Source organism: Ahaetulla prasina, chromosome 6, assembly GCF_028640845.1.
Source record: "Ahaetulla prasina isolate Xishuangbanna chromosome 6, ASM2864084v1, whole genome shotgun sequence".
In the NCBI taxonomy this organism is placed as follows: Eukaryota; Metazoa; Chordata; class Lepidosauria; order Squamata; family Colubridae; genus Ahaetulla; species Ahaetulla prasina.
The window spans coordinates 109,422,862-109,437,811 of record NC_080544.1 but is presented as its reverse complement, the minus strand read 5'-3'; the positions used below and the strand labels follow the sequence as shown (position 1 = coordinate 109,437,811).

The following is a 14,950-nucleotide window of genomic DNA, read 5'->3' as shown; positions in this document are numbered from 1 at the left end:
ATAGAGAGGAGAGGAGGAAGAAGAGGAGGGGTAGGTGATGCGGGTGGTGAAGAAGGAGGAGTTGGAGGAGTTAGAGGAGGAGGAGGAGTTAGAGGAGGAAGAGGAGTTAGAGGAGGTGGAAGAGGAGGTGGAGTAGTTAGAGGAGTGGAGGACGAGGAGGTGGAGGAAGAGTTAGAGGAGGAGTTAGAGGAGGAGGAGGAGGAGGAGGAGGAGGAGGAGGAGGAGGAGGAGGAGGAGGAGGAGTTAGAGGAGGAGGAGGAGTTAGAGAAGGAGTTGTTAGACAAGGAGGAGGAGAGAGAAGGAGGAGTTAGACGAGGAGGAAGGGGAATTAGATGAAGAGGAGGAGGTGGAGGAGGTGGAGGAGGCGGAGGAGTTAGATGAGGAGTTAGACGAGGAAGAGTTGGAGTTGGAGTAGGAGGAGTTAGATGAGGAGTAGGAGGAGGAGGAGAAGAAGAAGTTAGAGGAGTAGGAGGAGTAGGAGGAGGAGTTGGAGGAGGAGAAGAAGAAGTTAGAGGAGTAGGAGGAGTAGGAGGAGGAGTTGGAGGAGATTAACCTTACTCCAGCAGCACCAATGCTGCAAACTGAAGTTAGCTGTGTGTCTTCTCCTTGCAAGATCTCAGACCTACAATGCCCTTGAAATCAACCTCTTGTTGACCGTCGAACAGGGAAAAACCATTGAATGGATTTTTATCGATCCCGAAGCTTTCACAGGTAAGCAGGGGGAGTGGGGGGGGGGAGGAAGGATTTCGTGATGTGACTCGGGTCTTGCTGCACCCGGGATGCCATCCTAGCATTGGTACCATCAGAGATCGACCTGATGCCTCTTGTTGAAAGCGACTTTCTTCCCTGTCCTCTGCTTGCCTCGTTGTGGCGTTCCAGGTTAGACTGTCCCTGAATATGCAGGTTCCAATGAGCTCCCTCACCTTTAGCCATTGATAAAACCGAGCTTAGTTCTTTTGAAGTGAAGCTAAAGCAATTCTTCCTCTAGTGCATAGAGACTAAAGCTTCCAGAATGAGCATCAAATTCATAATAGGTGGAAGTAAGGACTCATTGAGGGACTAGAACTCACCATCTCCTGCTTTCTAGGGCAACATCTTGACTACTTTATGTTTTAGAGGATTAGGAGACTGGATGCTAAAACATATGAAGAATGAGTGTAGGAACTGGGGATGTTTAGCTTAAAGACCAGAGTGGAGTGGAATAGAATAGAAGAATAGAATAGAATAGAATAGAATAGAATAGAATAGAATAGAATAGAATAGAATAGAATAGAATAGAATAGAATAGAATAGAATAATAAAATAGAGAATAAAATAGAACAATAGAGAATAGAATAGAATAGAATAGAGTAGAGTAGAGTGTAGAATAATAAAATAGAGAATAAAATAGAATAGAATAGAGAATAGAATAGAATAGAATAGAACAGAACAGAGTAGAATAATAAAATAGAGAATAGAATAGAATAGAATAGAGAATAGAATAGAATAGAACAGAACAGAGTAGAATAATAAAATAGAGAATAAAATAGAACAATAAAATAGAGAAGAATAGAATAGAATAATAAAATAGAGAATAAATTAGAATAGAACAATAGAGAATAGAATAGATAGAATAGAATAAAATAGAATAGAATAGAGTAGAGTAGAGTAGAGTAGAGTAGAGTAGAGTAGAGTGTAGAATAATAAAATAGAGAATAAAATAGAATAGAATAGAGAATAGAACAGAACAGAACAGAACAGAATAGAATAATAAAATAGAGAATAAAATAGAACAGAACAATAAAATAGAGAAGAATAGAATAGAATAATAAAATAGAGAATAAAATAGAATAGAACAATAGAGAATAGAATAGGAATAGAATAGAATAGAATAGACTAACAGAGTTGGAAGGGACCTTGGAGGTCATTTAGTCCAATTCCCCGCTCAAGCAGGGGAATACCATTTCTGACAGATGGCAGTCCAGTCTCTTCTTGAAAGCTTCCAATGATGAAGCTCCCACAACTTCCGAAGGCAACTTCTGTTCCATTGATTGATTGTTCTCACTGTCAGAAAATTATTCCTTGTTTCCAGATTGAATCTCTCCTTGATTAGTTTCCATCCATCATTCTTTCTCTCGCCTTCAGGTGCTTTGGAAAATAGGTTGACCCCCTCAAAGATTGGAAGGCTGCTGTCATGTCACCTGGTCCTTCCCTTCACTAGACTAGCCAGGCCTTGTTCTTGCAACAAGATCTTGATATGTTTTAGAAAAGGGGGATTAGGGGAGACAGTAGTAGCAGTCTTCCAATATCTCAGGGGCTGCCACAAAGAAGAGGGAGTCAAGCTTTTCTCCAAAGCCCCTGAGGGCAAGACAAGAAGCAACGGATGGAAACTCATCAAGGAGAGTAGCAACCTGGAATTAAGGAGAAATTTCCTGACAGCGAGAGCAATTAATCAGTGGAACAACTTGCCTCCAGAAGTTGTGGATGCTACATCACTGGAGGCTTTTAAGAAGAGACTAGACAGCCATTTAACTAAAATGATAGACAGGGCTTGAGCAGGGGGTTTTGACTAGAAGACCTCCAAGGTCCCTTCCATCCAAGGGTGAAATCCAGCAGGTTCTGACAGGTTCTGGAGAACCGGTAGCGGAAATTTTGAGCAGTTCGGAGAACCGGCAAATAACACCTCTGGCTGGCCACAGAATGGGGTGGGAATGGAGATTTTGCAATATCTTTCCCCCAGGAGTGCGGAGGGAATGGGGATTTTGCAGTATCCTTCCCCTGCCACGCCCACCAAGCCGCACCACGCCCACCAAGCCACGCCCACAGAACCGGTAGTAAAAAAAATTTCACCGCTGCTTCCATCCAACTCTGTTATTGTTCTATTCTACTCCATCGAACCAGCCTCTAGGTCTTCGCAGGGGATCCACAATGTGTAAGCATTCCTTGTGCTTCCATTAGCATCTCCTTATCTATTGCAGTCCTGAATTAGTTGATCTTCCGGTGGTCCAGAGATTTGGGAGGAAGGCTCTTCACCGCTGCTATCCTTTGCTCAGCTTTTCTTTCTTTTTTTTAAAAAGTTTTTATATTCCATAATAATTCCAACAATTTAACCAGTGTACAGTACAATCATTTATCCAACAATCGATCCTATACTCTAATTATGCTTCAATCGGGCCTGCTCAGCCACCACTCCCTTCTGTCGTGTCCCACTCCCCCTCCGACGACCGGGCTAGGAAGTCCGTATCAAGCGTGGCAACGAAGCCTCTGCAGCTTGCCAAATTCCTTCGAGGTTTCTCAGGGCAGGCAGGAGTCCAAGTTGTGACTTCAGCGATCGAGTCCGATATCAGCAAACTAGATGCGACTTTGCTTGACTCAAGGTTGGAATGCTAAAAGCAGGTCCTTTATATAGGCTGTAGGGTGTGGCTCCATGACTCAGCATTTATCCAGGCCTGCCCCTCCCTTCCTTCTGCTGGCGTCACCTCTCAGATCTCCGGAAGCGAGGATCCTCCCACTGTGAATTCTCTTCAGCTGGATCTGCTGTCAGTAATTCCAGCATGTGGCTGGCTTCCTGCTCACACGCTGTAGGAGTGAGGTTTATCAGATTTGTTTGTTCATTCCTGGAATCCTCTCCAGGCATGGGGCCAGGGCCGGGGGCTGGAGGCAGGAGGCATGACAGGCCGTTCATCTTCATTATCAGACTTGGAGTCTGATAACAGGCCTGGGTGTAGATGGGAGGGGCCCGGCTGAGGAGAGGAGGGAAGATGAGGCACAACACCTTCCTTAGTCCTTTCCGCCCTTCTCTACCTTCTTCTACTTTCCCCAACCTTCCACCTCCTCGCTTCCCTACTTCCTCTCCTCCTTCCTACTTCTCACTTCCATCCTTTCTAACCCTTCCTCTTCTCTTCCTTCTTCTCCTCCTATCTTTTCTTCCCCCTCCCTTCTTTCCTACCTACCTACCTACCTACCTACTTTCTTTCTTTCTACTCCTCTCTCCCTGCCCTTTCCGTTCTGGAGTGGTTGCTGTTTGCTCAGCTTTTCTGATTGGCAGGTTTTCATAGCCCAATGTTCTAGCTGGAAGAATCCGAATTTTGACAATACATCCCTGCAATATCTCTGCATTTTCATTGTTTGTTGAGATTTTTCAAAAGTCTTTCTCCTAGCTAGTAGACACATTTTTCTTTTTTTTTAGCGTCGTTTGGCCCAATCTCTCTGGATTTTTGAGGCTAGGAAGAGAAAACCTATTCCTTCTCCTACTTTTTCTCCGCCTCTCTGCGCTGGGTTTCATTATCTGCGGCATAATTGTAATTTTTTTTTTTTAATATGGAGGAGCAGATGGGCTATTGTATTGTCTCCCTTTTTTTTTTTGGTTGAAGTCATCTTCTCTTCTTATCCTCAGCTGATGTTTCTCGCAGCCCTTTCAATTCCATTTTTCTCCCAGGCTAGCATGCGTCTCATCTCTTTTAGAAATCAATAAATTAAATAGCATTAAATATATTTTAGAATGGAAAATGTGGATTGATTATATTCAAAATAAGTATCAGATAAAAAAATATCGAATAGCATATGAGTAAATTTAGGAAATATTTTGTATTAAATATATTTTTGAAGGAGAGGGGAATTGAGAGTGTGATTAAGTGTGGAGAGACTAGAGATTATAATTTAGGAATTATTTTGGATTATGATTGTTAGTTTTGATACCCTGCATTTTGTTCTGGGAAGTCGGGGTGGGGGGTGGGGGGTAAGGGGAGGGAATTGAGGGGTTGAGGGTAGAGGATGGAGTGATGGTTAATGTACAGGGATTATTGAAGATGTATAAATATAATTAATGTAGGGTCGGGTCTGCCCAGTTACCATTTTAGAACGGTGAGGAGGGAGAAAAGAGGAGACAGTAGGAGGTAGGAAAGAGAAGGAGAAGAGGAAGGAAGAGGGGTAGAAGAGGGAGAAGGGAGGTGTAGGGTGGAGGGAGGAGAGGATGTAGATAAGAGAAGGAGAGGAAGGTCTGGAAAGTAGAAGGTAGAAGAGGGAAGAGAGTTAAAAAGGGGGGTGGTGACTGGGCAAGCCCGACTAATTGTATATAACTGTACATTGAATGAGTTGTCTGACATGATTGTAAAAATAAAACTTTTTTATGGAGAAAAAAATTAATTAAATAGCATTTAGATTTCATTAAATAGAAATTAAATCAATCAAGTGATGGATATAGCCCTTAACACACTTTTCCCCCAATTTTGAACCGTTTAGCTGCTCCTTATTCTCTTCTAACTACCGCTTCCTGGCCTCCGACAAATAAAATTACTCAATAAACGTTATCTGCAATTTGCCGCGATCTACAGAGCCTAAAGTCCTCGACTTACAACCATTCATTTAATGACCATTCACTTAGAGACTGTTCAAAGTTACGACAGCACCGAAAAAGGGACTTATTACCGTTTTTCACACTTACGACCATTGCAACAATCCCGTGGTCACGTGATCAAAATATTCAGATATTTAGCAACTGGTCTGTATTTAGGATGGTTGCAGTGGTCCTTGGATCATGTGATCACTTTTTGTAACTTCCTGAGCCGGCTTCCAACAAGCAAAGTCAATGGGGGTGGCCAGATTCGCTTAATGACCAAATCAATCACAAGGGCAGTGATTGGGGCAAGACAGGGCAAAATTCACCTAGCCACTTTCTTGCTTAGCAACGAAAATATTGGACTCAACTGCAGTCATAACAGAATAAAAGGATAGACTAACCGAAGGGACCTTGGAGGTCTTCTGGTCCAACCCCCTTCTCAAGCAGGAAACCCGATCCCATTTCAGACAAATGGTTGCCCAACCTCATCTGAAAAACCTCCAGGGTTGGAGCATTCACACAACTTCTGGAGGCAAGCCGTTTGTTTTGCCTCATCCTCCCTCCTCTCCTCAGCCGGGCCCCTCCCATCTCCACCCGGGCCTGTTATCAGACTCGGAGTCTGATAATGAAGATGAACGGCCTGTCATGCCCCCAGCCCCCCAGCCCTGGCCCCGTGCCAGGAGAGGATGTCAGGAGTGAACAGAGAAGCCCAATAAACCTCACTCCTACAGCAGGAAGCCAGCCACGTGCTGGAATTACTGACAGCAGATCCAGCTGAAGAGAATTCACAGTGGGAGGATCCTCGCTTCCGGAGATCTGAGAGGCGACGCCAGCAGAAGGAAGGGAGGGGCAGGCCTGGATAAATGTTGAGTCATGGAGCCACACCCCACAGCCTATATAAAGGACCTGCTTTTGGCATTCCAACCTTGAGTCAAGCAAAGTCTCATCTAGTTTGCTGATATCGGACTCGATCGCTGAAGTCACAACTTGGACTCCTGCCTTCCCCTGAGAAACCTCGAAGGAATTTGGCAAGCTGCAGAGGCTTCGTTGCCACGTTTGATACGGACTTCCTTGACCCGGTTGTCGGAGGGGGAGGGGGACACGACACCGTTCCACTGATTGATTGTTCTAACCATTAGGAAATTTCTCCTTAGTTCTAAGTTGCTTCTCTCCTTGATTAGTTTCCATCCGTTGCTTCTTGTCCTGCCCTCAGGTGCTTTGGAGAATAGCGTGACTCCCTCTTCTTTGGGGCAGCCCTTCAAATACTAGAATGCTGCTATCATGTCCCCCCTAGTCTGTCTTTTCTCCAGACTGGATATGCCCAATTCCTGCAACCATTCTTCATATGTCTTAGCCTGCCGTCCCCTAATAAATCAAGGATTACCTCTAATCAATAAGACCAAAATAAGCCTCTTCCCTGCCTCTTTCATCACCTATCAGATATTTGCAGGATGGTCTGGAATACCTTTGCTTCTTCTGAATCCAGCCTCTCCTTTCATGGCATCATAGAACACATGGGTTGAGAGGGACTTTAGAGAACACCTAAATGCCAATTAGAATAGAATAGAATAGAATAGAATTTTATTGGCCAAGTGTGATTGGACACACAAGGAATTTGTCTTGGTGCATCTGCTCTCAGTGTACATAAAAGAAAAGATACCTTCCTCAAGGTACAACATTTACAACACAATTGATGGTCAATATATCAATATAAATCATAAGGATTGCCAGCAACAAGTTATAGTCATACATTCATAAGTGGAAAGAGATGGGTGATGGGAACTATGAAACGATTAATAGTAGTGCAGATTCAGTAAATAGTCTGACAGTGTTGAGGGAATTATTTATTTAGCAGAGTGATGGCCTTCGGGAAAAAACTGTTCTTGTGTCTAGTTGTTCTGGTGTGCAGTGCTCTATAGCTGCTTTGAGGGTAGGAGTTGAAACAGTTTATGTCCAGGATGCGAGGGATCTGCAAATATTTTCACGGCCCTCTTCTTGATTCGTGCAGTATACAGGTCCTCAATGGAAGGCAGGTTGGTAGCAATTATTTTTTCTGCAGTTCTAATTATCCTCTGAAGTCTGTGTTTTTCTTGTTGGGTTGCAGAACCGAACCAGACAGTTATAGAGGTGCAAATGACAGACTCAATAATTCCTCTGTAGAACTGGATCAGCAGCTCCTTGGGCAGTTTGAGCTTACTGAGTTGGTGCAGAAAGAACATTCTTTGTTGTCCTTTTTTAATGATGTTTTTGATGTTAGCTGTCCATTTGAGATCTTGCGATATGATAGAACCCAGAAATTTGAAGGTTTCTACTGTTGATACTATGTTGTCAAGTATTGTGAGTATTCAATTCTAAATGGCATTAACGGTTAATGGTACAATCAAAATCGCATGAGGTACTAATACCACTCTGTAAAGCCTTAGTAAGACCACACCTAGAGTCCTGCATCCAGTTTTGGCCACCACACTATAAAAAAGATGTCGAAACTCTAGAAAGAGCGCAGAGGAGAGCAACCATTAGGGGAGACTGGAGCAGGGGGTGAAATCCAGCAGGTTCTGACAGGTTCTGGAGAACCGGTAGCAGAAATTTTGAGCAACTCGGAGAACCGGTAGCGGAAATTTTGAATAGTTTGGAGAACCAGCAAATGCCACCTCTGGCTGGCCCTAGAGTGGGGTGGGAATGGAGATTTTGCAATGTCCTTCCCCCAGGAGTGGGGAGGGAATGGGGATTTTGCAGTATCCTTCCCCTGGAGTGGGGTGGGAATGGAGATTTTGCAGTATCCTTCCCCTGCCATGCCCACCAAGCCACGCCCACAGAACCGGTAGTAAAAAAAATGGATTTCGCCACCGGAGGCTAAAACATATGAAAAACGATTGCAGGAACCGGGCATGGCTAATCTAGTGAAGAGAAGGACCAGGGGAGACAGGGTAGAAGTGCTCCAATATTTGAGGGGCTGCCCCAGAGAGGAGGGGGGTCAAGCTATTTTTCCAAATCATCCGAAGTCCAGAGAAGGGAACAATGGATGGAAACTGACCAAGGAGAGATTCAACCTGGAAATAAGGAGAATTTTTTTCTGACGGTGAGAACAATCAACCCATGGAACAGGAGCTGCCTTCGGAAATTGTGGGAACTTCATCACCGGAGGCTTTCAAGAAGAGACCGGACTGTCGTTTGTCAGAAATGGTGTAGGGTCTCCAGCTCGGGTGGGGTTGGACTAGATGACCTCCAAGGTCCCTTCCAGCTCCGTGGTTCTGTTCTCCCGTTATCTAGCCCAACCCTTGCCGAGTGCAAAAATCCTGCACCATTGATCTTCAACCACATGCATAATCTACACATTTCTGCGGCCAACCAAGATTTAGCGTTCAGCAGACTTTGGATGTTATGTTAATACAGCTGGTAGGTCTGTTTAACCCCAGCTGGTTAAAGGGATCGACAAAAATCTCTTTTGCACGTGTGAATTTGCTGCATCTTAATAAGTTTCTGCACCAAGAGACTTGATTTCCCTTGTCTGCTCCTACAGCTGATGGCGACATTGATGCTGCTTTCTCAGGGGCCTCGCCTCCCCCCTTCCCTCCCCCTCCCCAAATTCTGAGCCCCTGCAGAGGCTGACGGGTCTCCATCATGTTTTAATAGCATATTAAAAACACTAGCAGCGTCTTCTGGCAACGAGAGGTTTTTATTTTCATCGCAAGCCAGTCGTTTCGCCCGGTTCAGCAGATGACCTGGGCTGGGCGGCACAACGAAGGAAACCATCAGCTTAATAATACGTTACGCCTGGCGTGGCACCACAGCTGAGAGACGGAAAGAAAAAGAGGAGGTTTTGTTTTTGTTTTGTTTTTTTCTAAAAAGACACCTGGAGATCTCGTGGAACAATAAAGCAGAGTATTTGCATCTCAGGGTTGACACGAGGGGTTGAGCTTGGGGGTTTTCTTGCAAAAGTTTTACCAAACTAGGTAACATCATCAGGGGCCTCTGTGGCTCAGACTGCTAATGCAGTCTGTTATTAACAGCAGCTGCCTGCAATTACTGCAGGTTCTAGTCCCACCAGGCCCAAGGTTGACTCAGCCTTCCATCCTTTATAAGGTAGGTAAAATGAGGACCCAGATTGTTGGGGGCAATAAGTTGACTTTGTATATAAATATACAAATAGGATGAAGACTATTGCTAACATAGTGTAAGCCGCCCTGAGTCTTCGGAGAAGGGTGGGATATAAATGCAAATAAAAAAAAAAGGGCTGGAAGGGAGTGGGGTTTACAAAAAGGAGGAGGAGGAGGAGGAGGAGGAGGAGGAGGAAGAAATATGTGGGGTCCTTGGTGGTCTCTGTGCTTGGTGGTTTTCTTGCAGATATTTCATAACCCAACTAGGTAACATCATCAGTGCTCGAAGGGAGTGGGGTTTACAAAAAGGAGGCGGCGGGGGAGGAGGAGGAGGAATGTGCGGTCCTAGATGCTCCCTCAGCTTGGTGGTTTTCTTGCAGATGTTTCATAACCCAACTAGGTAACATCATCAGTGCTCGAAGGGAGTGGGGTTTACAAAAAGGAGGAGGCGGGGGGGGAGGAGGAGGAGGAGGAGGAGGAAATATGTGGGGTCTTTGGTGCTCTCTGAGCTTGGTGGTTTTCTTGCAGATGTTTCAAGACCCAGCTAGGTAACATCATGAATACTCTGATAATGTTACTGTCAGTTTTCCAAGGCAATTTTCTTTTTCCTTCTTAAATGCCGCATATTTTAGCTGGGGGAGTTGGAAGGGGGTTGTTGTTGGAGCGGTAGAAGGTTAGTCATAACAACATTCCTGTTGTGTCTTGTCCGCTCTCACCGCAGCCGGGGTCTGCTTATCTGCTCCCGAACACGGAGGAATGTATGCCTCCCGGCCCCAGTCCTGGCTCCATGCCCAGACAAGCTGCAGAGGAGGAGGCACCTCCCGGTCCCAACCCTGGCTCCATGCCCAAGCAGGCTGCAGAGGAGGGAGCATCCCCCGGCCCCAGCCCTGGCTCCATGCCCAGGCAAACGGAGCAGCTAGACCCCTCCCCCTCCTCCACAGCATGTGAGCCTGAGGAAAGTTTACTTCCAACAGTTGATTGGAGTGACCCTCGCATCAGAAGACTGGATAGGCGGAGGCAACAGAAGGAAGGGAGGGGCAGGCCTGGATAAGTGCTGAGTCATGGAGCCACACCCCATGGCCTATATAAAGGATCTGCTTTCTGGCAGTCTCTGAGTCAGGCAAAGTCGAACTTATCTTGCTGAAGTCACTTTCTGGTCTCCTGCCTGCTCTGAGGACTTTGCTAGGACTTTGGGCAGAGCTGCAGAGGCAAGCCTGATTCAGATTTCCCTGACCCGGCCGTCAGCGGAGGAGTGGGACACGACAATTCCATATTCAAGGACTTTTGCCTGCGTCTGACGGAGACTGCCTGAAGATCGTATCCAATTGAGTGGGAAGAGTTGATTGGACAATGTGATGAACTTGTGGGTGTGGGGCAGGGCTGTGAACTGTCAACTGGGTGTGGAAAACCTGGAAACTTTCAGTTTCAGGTTTTCCCAGCTGTGCCAACATGACGTCTCTAATAAATTGGAACTTTGAGGAACCTCATGCCTCAGAGCTTTATTTTGTTGGGGGTGTTCCTTGGAACCCTGACAGTTAGTTTGGGTAATGAGATGTCTGCAAGAAAACCAACAAGCTCAGAGACCACCAAGGACCCCTCAGATTTTGGGGACTCTGCAGCTTCCACGTTGCATCTCAGCCCAGCGTTTGGCTGAAATCCCCTTGGAGAGAGGCGTCCTTCTAGAATAATAATAATAATAATAATAATAATAATAATAATAATAATAATAATAATAATAATAATAATAATAATAATAATAATAATAATAATAATTATTATTATTATTATTATTTAATTTTTATACCGCCCTTCTCCCGAAGGACTCAGGGCGGTTAACAGCCAGATAAAATACAATACAATAAAATCACTATTAAAAAACTTATTCGATGTGGCCAATAAATTAAATTATAAAATACATATTATAAAATAAAACCCCATTTAAAATCCAATTTTTTAAAAAACCCCTTTTTTATGCCAGTCCTGCTCGGAAGAATAAATACGTCTTCAGCTCGCGGCGAAAGGTCCAGAGGTCAGGAAGTTGTCGAAGTCCCAGGGGAAGCTCATTCCAGAGGGTAGGTGCCCCCACAGAGAAGGCTCTCCCCCTGGGGGTCGCCAGCCGACACTGTTTGGCTGACGGCACCCTGAGGAGACCCTCTCTGTGGGAGCGCACCGGGCGGTGGGAGGCATGTGGTAACAGAAGGCGGTCCCGAAGATATCCCGGTCCTAAGCCATGGAGCGCTTTAAAAGTGGTAACCAGCACCTTGAAGTGCACCCGGAAGACCACAGGCAGCCAGTGCAGCCTGCGCAGGATAGGTGTTATATGAGAGCCACAAGTGGCTCCCTCTATCCCGCATCCAAGTTTGGGTTCTCGCTTCTTGCTTTGGGACCCTTCATTCAGGCCCCAGGCAGTCCAAGCAGGCTTTGGCCTTTCTTAGAAACATAGAACATAGAATGGTAGGGCTGAAAGGGACCTTGGGAGGCCTTCTAGTCCAACCCCCTGCTCAGGCAAGAAACCCTCTACTATTTCAGACAAATGGTTATCTGATCTCTTCTTAAAAACTTCGAGTGTTGGAGCACCCACAACTTCTGGAGGCAAGTAGTTCCACTGGTGAATTGTTCTCACTGTTAGGAAATTTCTCCTTAATTCCATGCTGGATCTCTCCTTATTTATCTTCCACCCATTACTTCTTATCTTGCCCTCGGGTACTTTGCCAAGAATTAGATATAAATGCCAGTTTGGGGCAAAAAGTTGGCCATGGTGAGTTGACCATGGTGAATATGCTACGGTGAGTTGGCTGTGCAGAGTTGGCCGCAGTGAATTGGCTGTAGTGAGTTGGTCGCAGTGAGTTGGCCTCAGTGAGTTGGGCATGGTGAATTTGCTACAGTGAGTTGGCTGTGCAGAGTTGGCCACGGTGAGTTTGCCACTATGAGTTTGCTGTGGTGAATGGCCATGGTGAATTTGCTACAGTGAGTTGACTATGGTGAGTTGGCTGTGGTGAATTGGTCACAGTGAGTTGGTTGTGGTGAGTTGGTTGCAGTGAGTTGGCTGTGGTGAATTGGTCACAGTGAGTTGGTTGTGGTGAGTTGGTTGTGGTGAGTTGGTTGCAGTGAGTTTGCCGTGGTGAGTTGGCCACGGTGAGTTGGCTGTGGTGAATTTGCCATGGTGAGTTGGCCATGGTGAATTTGCTACGGTGAGTTGGCTGTGGTGACTTGGCCATGGTAAGTTGTATGTGGTGAGTTGTATGTGGTGAGTTGTATGCGGTGAGTTGTCCTAGACCTTCTAGGGAGTGAGATGTGCTATGGCTGATCCGATTCTCCTTCCGGCAGAGAATGGCGAGTGGGCGATCAAACACCGGCCAGCCAAGAAAGTTGTGAATGCCGAACACTTCACCCCGAGCGACATCGGGTACCAGCAAATTGTCTTCTTCTTGATCATCCAGAGGAAACCTCTCTTCTACGTGGTCAACATCATCATCCCCTGCGTGCTCATTTCCTTCGTGGCCCTGCTGGTCTACTTCCTGCCTGCCAAAGGTCAGCGTCCTGGTGGCCTCGTGGCCGTAGTTCTTGGAATCATCCAATGGAAGGGATCCGGGAGATCCTCCAGTCCAGCCCCGGAAATCCTAATGCAGCAGCAGAGGAAAAGTTAAAAAATATCTTATACTGGAACAGAGATGGCATGAATTGCTGGGGTTCAGTTGCAGAGAAGGATCGGATTGGAAGGGATCCCTGGTCCAACTTCCCAAATATTTTGTCTCAGTGTAACAGAGAACCAGAATATTGGGATGGTATAATCCTTCCTGTTCCCTTCCCTTGCCTTTCCCCTTGCCTTTCCTTTTTCCTTCCCTCCTTCCCCTTTTCTTTTTTCCTTTCCTTTTTTCCTTTCCTTTCCTTTCCTTTCCTTTCCTTTTTTCCTTTCCTTTCCCCCTTCCCCCTCTCCTCTTCCACCTTTCCCCTTCCCTTCTCTCTTTCCTCTTTCCCTCTTTCCTTCCCTCTTACAAGAAGGACCAACGCTCTCTTATTCCTGCAGCCGGTGGGCAGAAGTGCACAGTCTCCATCAACGTCCTCTTAGCCCAGACCGTCTTCCTTTTCCTGATTGCAAAAAAGGTGCCGGAAACTTCTCAGGCAGTGCCTCTCATTGGAAAGTGAGTGTTTTTGCAAAATGGACAAAATCTGGATACTGGAGCAGGGAGGGAGGGAGGGAGGGAGAGAGAGAGAGAGAGAGAGATGGTTAGATAGACAGATATATATAGAGAGATGGATAGAGAGACAGATACGATAGATAGATAGATAGATAGATAGATAGATAGATAGATAGATAGATAGATAGATAGATAGATAGATAGATAGATAGATATGGATGAAGATAGATAGATAGATAGATAGATAGATAGATAGATAGATAGATAGATAGATAGATAGAGATAGTTGATAGAGAGATGGTAGCGAGATAGAGAGAGATGGATGGAGAGAGAGAGAGAGAGAGAGAGAGAACGAGAGAGAGATGGAAAGATACATATATATATAGAGAGATGGATAGACAGATACCGTAGATAGATAGATAGATAGATAGATGATAGATAGATAGATAGATAGATAGATATGGATGAAGATGATAGATAGATAGATAGATAGATAGATAGATCGATAGATAGATAGATAGATAGATAGATATGGATGAAGATGATAGATAGATAGATAGATAGATAGATAGATAGATAGATAGATAGATAGATATGGATGAAGATGATAGATAGATAGATAGATAGATAGATAGATAGATAGATAGATAGATAGAGATAGTTGATAGAGAGATGGTAGCAAGATAGAGATGGATGGAGAGAGAGAGAGAGAGAGAGAACGAGAGAGAGATGGAAAGATAGACATATATAGAGAGAGAGATGGATAGACAGATACCGTAGATAGATAGATGATAGATAGATAGATAGATAGATAGATAGATAGATAGATAGATAGATAGATAGATAGATAGATAGGTAGATAGATAAATAGATAGATAGATCTATATAGATGGAGATGGTATAGATAGATAGACAGATAGATAGATGATAGATAGATAGATAGATGATAGATAGATAGACAGATAGATAGATATGGATGAAGATAGATAGAGAGATAGATAGAGATAGTTGAGAGAGATGATAGATAGATAGACAGACAGATGGATGAGAGAGAGAGAGAGAGAGAACAAGTGAGAGATGGAAAGATAGACATATATATATAGAGAGATGGATAGACAGATACCGTAGATAGATAGATAGATGATAGATATATAGATAGATATGGATGAAGATGATAGATAGATAGATAGATAGATAGATAGATAGATAGATAGATAGATAGATATGGATGAAGATGATAGATAGATAGATAGATAGATAGATAGATAGATAGATAGATAGATAGATAGATAGATAGAGATAGTTGATAGAGAGATGGTAGCAAGATAGAGATGGATGGAGAGAGAGAGAGAGAGAGAGAGAGAACGAGAGAGAGATGGAAAGATATATATATAGAG

The 14,950-nt window shown here is 44.6% G+C and overlaps 1 protein-coding gene across 1 annotated transcript in view; it reads left to right on the top strand.

The window, feature by feature from the left end:
- CHRNG (cholinergic receptor nicotinic gamma subunit) overlaps positions 1 to 14,950 on the top strand; it is a 59,485-nt gene that overhangs the window by 27,372 nt on the left and 17,163 nt on the right. The window contains exons 6-8 of the mRNA XM_058189445.1: positions 614 to 711; positions 12,742 to 12,945; positions 13,442 to 13,556. Coding sequence (XP_058045428.1) covers positions 614 to 711; positions 12,742 to 12,945; positions 13,442 to 13,556 — 417 coding nt within the window. The remainder of the gene's footprint in view (positions 1 to 613; positions 712 to 12,741; positions 12,946 to 13,441; positions 13,557 to 14,950) is intronic.